This window comes from Pseudomyrmex gracilis, unplaced genomic scaffold, assembly GCF_002006095.1.
Source record: "Pseudomyrmex gracilis isolate BER0280 unplaced genomic scaffold, ASM200609v1 scaffold_9, whole genome shotgun sequence".
NCBI classification, from domain to species: domain Eukaryota; kingdom Metazoa; phylum Arthropoda; class Insecta; order Hymenoptera; family Formicidae; genus Pseudomyrmex; species Pseudomyrmex gracilis.
In genome coordinates, this window is record NW_018020593.1 from 883,139 (window position 1) to 889,397 (window position 6,259).

General features: G+C 50.4%; 1 protein-coding gene across 1 annotated transcript; it reads left to right on the forward strand.

The window, feature by feature from the left end:
- The first annotated feature begins 1,845 nt into the window (after window positions 1–1,845).
- On the forward strand, window positions 1,846–4,769 carry LOC109861633 (protein sister of odd and bowel-like). Its single transcript, XM_020441363.1, has 2 exons — window positions 1,846–3,184; window positions 3,927–4,769. Exons 1-2 carry the CDS (start codon window positions 2,217–2,219, stop codon window positions 4,270–4,272), a joined length of 1,314 nt encoding a protein of 437 aa, XP_020296952.1. The 5' UTR covers window positions 1,846–2,216; the 3' UTR covers window positions 4,273–4,769.
- Window positions 4,770–6,259: the final 1,490 nt, after the last annotated feature.

Consider the following 6,259-nt stretch of genomic DNA (forward strand, 5'->3'; position numbering starts at 1 on the left):
GAAGATTTCACATCGTGGTTCCGCGGACACGTACATACAATGTTGTAGACAATGCGAGAGCATTGACATTACTCTGTGACCCTCGCATGTTAATACGTCGTCGTCACACGTAGGTGCATAATGAATCCACACGTTGAGATACGAGCGCATACTTGACGTGACGTATCCCGCTCCGTCATTCTAACCCAGACCAGTTTGGAAATATATATAAGCAGCGCGCCACACGTCAGCATGTCCAAATAAAGTCCTGCGGATGTCGCGGACGCTGCATTCACGTGCCCTAGCCGGGGCAATTAACTCGCTACTTGATTAACTAGACGGAGGAGGATTTCATCGAGACGAGAAAAAGAGAGACGAGAAAAGTCGGACTCTCAAAGTTGCGAAAGGGGAGTAAAAGAACGGACTCGCGCGGGGAAAAGGGACAGCTAGGACCCTTCTCGAGACGTGGGGGACGAGCCGAGGGGAGAACAGAGAAAAGGGAGACGGGGCGGAGGAGAGAAGAGAAGAGGAACCGTCCACGGTGACGGTCAGCGAGCGCGGGGTGACCTATGACCCTTCGTGCGTCCCACCGGCGGGACTCAAACGACTCCGTGGGGCCCTCCGTGAGGGCCCGGCGTGGGCGAAGCTTACGCGCGGGGGAGTAAGAGGCGGCCACGGAGGGAGAGAGAGCGGGAGGAGAGAATAAGACATGGAAGAGGGACTGTGAGCGGAGAGAGGGGTGACGAGTTGGCCCGCGGGCGTCCCGGGACCGTGAGAACACCACCTATAATATTATTTAGTCTGCCCGATGTGCCTCTCGGTTCGCCTCTCTTCTCTCTCGGCCGCGCTCGCGCACTCTCCTCTCCTCCTTCCCACCTCTCGCCTCTCCTACCGCGCCCTTTTCCACTTCGATCGTCTCTCTCTCTCGCGCCTTTCCCTGGATGAGTTCTTCTCACTCCTTCTCTGTATCCGTAGTCCATCGTACTTCCCTCTTGTTCTCACATCCTTCCTTACTCTCTTTCTCTCTTTCTTGCTCGGTTTGCTCGCTTCTTTTCTCTTGTCTCTCACGTGCGCGTACGAGAGCGCGTGTACGGAATGTCTCTCTTTCTCTCCCTCGCTTTCGGTACTACGGTCCCGGCACTCAAGAGGCAGCTAACTATAGGCGCTATACACGGCTTACTCGCGCGCATTAATTGCCGTCGTAAATTGTTGCGGCTTTGCCGAGTCCGAGTCGGAACGAAACCCGCGCGGCACACGAATACCACGGAGATGCCTTTTTTTTTTTTTTTTTCCCAAAGCTGGATTACTATTCACTCAGCTTTGCGTCCCCTTTTCCGCCCCCCTTCCGCGCGACGTCCATTGAGATATTGGGGACGCGGATATCGATCGTCTTCAGAACCAATTAACGTCTAACGAGTAATACCCAACTCAAGTAGGAAAGAAACAATTACAATATTCACATCATATTGATTTTATTATCTGAATCAAAGTAACAATACAATGCAAAGTTGTCCTTACATCTCGAAATTGTCTGATATTTCTATAGCAAATCTCCTTCGCTCGCTCGAAGGAATGTTTGTCATTCGAAGGGAGCACTCGCGGGTTAAACAGCTGTTGACCCGCGATCGCGATCGCGATTCACGTTTCCGGATTCCCCCCGCACACGTACCGTGCGTGCGTGCGTGCGTGCGCGTTCGCTTGATCGTAGGCTAAGCGCCTACACGTCAGGCGACCGCGCGGCGGGCCCCACGTACGAGCGCGATCGGGGCCCGACGAAACGGGCTATAGCGATCTCGGCCTCGCGGACCAGCTGCGCGGTTTTCTCTCTCCTGAATCCGTGAGGCCCGTTCCCCGCGATAGGCCCATTTTGACTCGGATACCGGCCACGAGGTGGCTCCACCAGCGGTACCCAGCAGCGGGAGGTAGAAGCAGTCATCGGGGCGTCTTCGCACCGCGAGCATCGTGTGCGTGTACCTTCTTTACGCGTTCCCGCAAATACGCTGTAATCAGTGAAGGAATATGTGACGCGCGAACGAGCTCGTTTCTACGTCGTGCAATCGGTGTACCGCACGGAGGACGAGTACCGGTAAGGGCGCGCACACACCACGACACACCTCGGGATCGGTCTCGGTACACAGCTCGGTACATCGTCCGATCGCCTTGCCAATGATACCGGGGGAACACGGGAGACGCGCGTTCCAGAGGTTAATCCGGGACGATTGTAACGGCGTTGGAGGATGCAGCAGCAACAGCAACAGCAGCAGCAGCAGGAACAGCAGCAGGACCAAGAACAACAGGAGCAACGAAGACTCGTAATGGTGCCAACCACCTCGTCCACGTCGACCGCGCTCGCGGCGGAGTTGCGGGAAACGGACGTTGCGGGCCTCGCGACCGGCTCCGAACTGCTCCAAAGTTTCACCCTGCGGTTGCAGGGCGCTCTTCTGTCCGCGCTGCAACGAGCGGCGCTTCTGCCACCGGGGCACGCGGCCGCGGCGGCTCTGAATCTGCAGGCACTGGACACGTATCTCACGTTACATCGTCTTCACGCGAGCGGCGCGACTTCCGGCATCGCGCAAACAGCGAGTGGCACCGCGACGGTCGTCGGCAATCAGAGATGCGCGTCGTTGAGCGCGAACGTCGACGCCGCCGCTGTGAAGACCGACCACTTGACGGCCGATCAGCTACTTCGATCGGCGGCCGCTTCGATCGGTGAGGACGACGAGGCCCGGTTGGATTTCGTGACCGACGCCGAGGAAGACCTGGCGCTTCTCGAAGAGGAGGAGATTCTGTTGCGCGAAGCGCCCGGCTCGGTTGCTTCTTCCGCGAATCACGAGCTGCTTTTGCGAAGAATATCCGAAGGAAATCGCGCGAGCACGTCGTCGACCAGCACGACGACGGTCTCCCAATCGTCGTCCTTGATCGTCCCGGCGTCTCTGACCTCGTCGGGTTGTTCCTCAGCCTCGTCCTCGTCGTCGTCCTCGTCGTCCGCGCAACACGCCTCGTCGGCCGCGGTGGACTCGAGTGTACCAAGGACTTGCCGCACGTCCAGACCTAAGAAACAGTTCATTTGTAGGTTCTGCAGCCGCCAGTTCACAAAGAGCTATAATTTGCTGATCCACGAGAGAACGCATACCGACGAGCGACCGTATTCGTGCGACATATGCAACAAGGCCTTCCGACGGCAGGATCATCTGAGAGACCACAGGTAATATTTTTTTGTTTTGTTTTGTTTTTTCAACAGACATTCGATCGTCCGTTACATCGATGATCGTCTTTCACTTATTCGCGATGGGAATAATTAATTGCTGCGAGCGTTGATGGTAAATTAATACCGTGTAAATTATATAATTAACGATCTTTTAAATCAAAAAACAATTTCAACGTAAACAAGCGTACATACATATGTTACATTAAAAAAAAAAACTGCGCGAAAACTTATAGAGTGTAAAATTATTAGAGTTATTTATCGAAGTTATTTATTCACATTACATTCGTAATCGGGAGACATGATTATTTAAAGACCGCGCGTGCTTATCTCTTTAGCGCGTCGCAATTAATTACGAACATACGTGGGACTTACGAACGGACACAAATCTGTGAAACAGGATTTTCCTTTGCGCGTAATTACGAACGAGGATCGAATGACGTGTATATTATGTTTAATGACCAACTTGTCGCAATTCATTAATTCACTCGTATCTTTGCCGACGCGATAATTGACGCTTAATGTAATATTAAATCGCGTTAAACAACATCTCTTATTTTTTCTTTCTTTTTAATCTTCGAAAGTAGATCGAGCGAAAACTCTGCACGAGCATTCGTAGCTCCTAAATTTTTAAGTAAGCATTTGCGCGCGTATTTTACTTTACAATAAATGTTTTCAAAAATATTTCGACAAAGTCATTCTTCCGGCGGATCGAAAAATGGTCCTTTCTCTTCGATTGCAGGTACATCCACAGCAAAGAGAAACCGTTCAAATGCGCCGAGTGCGGCAAAGGATTTTGCCAGAGCAGGACCCTGGCTGTTCACAAAATTTTGCACATGGAGGAGTCGCCGCACAAGTGTCCGGTCTGCGCGCGTAGTTTCAATCAGCGCAGCAACCTGAAGACTCACCTTCTCACGCACACGGACATCAAGCCCTATCACTGCACCTCCTGCGGCAAGGTCTTCCGCAGGAACTGTGATCTGAGAAGACACTCGTTGACTCACAACCTGGGTGTATCCACGTCGCCACCGCCGACGGGAATACCCGTTTCCGGTTCGAGCACCATTGTTCTTCAAGAGACATCTTAGTGCGTCTTCGTTACACGGACTCTTCATCACGACGAGACAATTTTGTCGCCCGCGGCGGGCGTTTTTTTTTGTTCAACGTGGACGGATCTGAACCGATCATCGTTTCCGAAAAGGACTTGCAATCAATTCGCACATGTGCGCGGCTACGTTAAGGTTTCGATCTCTATACTCGAGCTCGCCAAGCTCTCACACACATTGTATCTATACTTGACTTATCTATATATATATATACATATATATATATATATATATATATCTATCATTGTTAATGTTTAGAGCGTAATCATTGTTATCACGATAAGATCGTATGCACACACGTTTAGACTTGTATAATTGATTTTATGTACGCGCGACACGCAGGTGCTGATACTCGGGAAACGACGAGAGGGACCTGCTCGTCCGTTTTTTTTTTTTTTCGGATCGTGTACTCGCTGCACGTGTTTGCTGTACGTTGTGTTTTTCCTTGTGTGTAAAAAAAAAATAAACCTTTATTATTATTTTTTAACTCACAGTCGGTAAACTGCGCCCACGATTTATTCGCTCCTCCCCGAACTGAACGACGAGACTCTCGAGCACTTGCGATCAGATCTGTAGATCTTTTGTTTCGCATTCAAAGCAGTTTGTTACATTTCGCTTTGATACCAAAAAAAAAAAAAAGAGAGAAAATTAAATTCCGACAGAAAAAAAGTGTTGAAATCGTTATTGACAGCATTGACTTCGTTTTACTTTTCGAGGTCCGGCCGAATTCCATTCCTCCCTCGGGGTATTAAAACCAAGAGATTTTTGTCTCCTCTTTTTTTTTTTTTTTTTTTTTTTAATCCGTTCCACATATCCGGACCGGGTATAAGCTGATGACGAGCCAAGGAAGACGAGAGACAAAAGAGCAAGGCGGAGGAGAAGACGAAGAGGTGGATGAGGTGTGCAAGGGGGTGGAGCAGGAGAAGCGGGAGGAACGAAACGCGTGTATTGTGTTACAAAGAACGGAGCCGCCAGGTGCGTGCAGGACATGACACCGCGATACGTCTAGAGTTACGTTTCTTTTCTCGAAGGAAGAAAGTGGAAAGAGAGGAGGTGGGGCCCGAACGACGCTATTTCGGATCCCCCGGAGGTGTCCAAAGACGGGGGACCCGTCGATAAGGAGAAGCCTGCGCGACCGGTCGACCGGCTGTCTCATCGTCGCCGTCGTCACCGTCCTCGTCGTCGTGGTCATCGTCATCGTCGTCGTCGTCGTCGTCGTCGTCGTCTCACAAGAAGCATACGTGCTACGTTTGCTCGTGTATATGCGCACGTAAACCCAGACTCCCAAGCGAGCTTTCATAAATTCTTACCGGTGGACGTTTTACCGCGAATTACGGCCCGTCGTTTTACCGCAAAACCCGTGTTGGCAAAATCGTGTTTACGGACGTCGGGATACATATACATACATGCGAACGGAGAGGGAAACGCGCGGGGGATGGTTGATGCCGCCGGTTCGGGATCCGCGACCGGAATGACTTCTCGATGGGCGTTTTACGTCGCGTTTGCGTTTTCAAGTTTCTGTACCGTCAGTAACGGGAAAAACTTTGTTGAAGATGTTGTTTTAGTATACCGAATTTTAAATACGTCTTCCGGATGTTCTCTCTCTCTCTCTCTCTATCTTCTTTGAAGCAACGTATGCCCACAAGCACGTATTTTGACAACGTCAAAACTTCGGCACTGCGAAAGAATAGATCTTTAATTCCTGCAAAGTGTGAGATGTAGAAAAAAAGTTTTCTTCTCGGTGTTTATCTAGGATCGAGGTGTTGCGTTTTGAGAGAAAAATCTACGAGAAATAACACGATTCTGACCGTGTTGACGAACAAAATAATCCAACGCTCTGACAAATTATCCTTCTCTACGTGAGGTTTGAAAACATCTGCGCGCCGGTTAAAATCCATCCCGAAAATTGCTCGTCCCGATTATTAAATCAAAAGTAATTGCAAAAATTATTCCCACGCGCGATAATTCG

Excerpts from the sequence above, each read along its gene's own strand:
- LOC109861633 (XM_020441363.1), top strand. The coding sequence starts at position 2,217 with ATGCAGCAGCAACAGCAACAGCAGCAGCAGCAGGAACAGCAGCAGGAC. Across the intron at positions 3,185-3,926 it reads GATCATCTGAGAGACCACAG|GTACATCCACAGCAAAGAGA; the intron begins GTAATATTTTTT and ends CTTCGATTGCAG.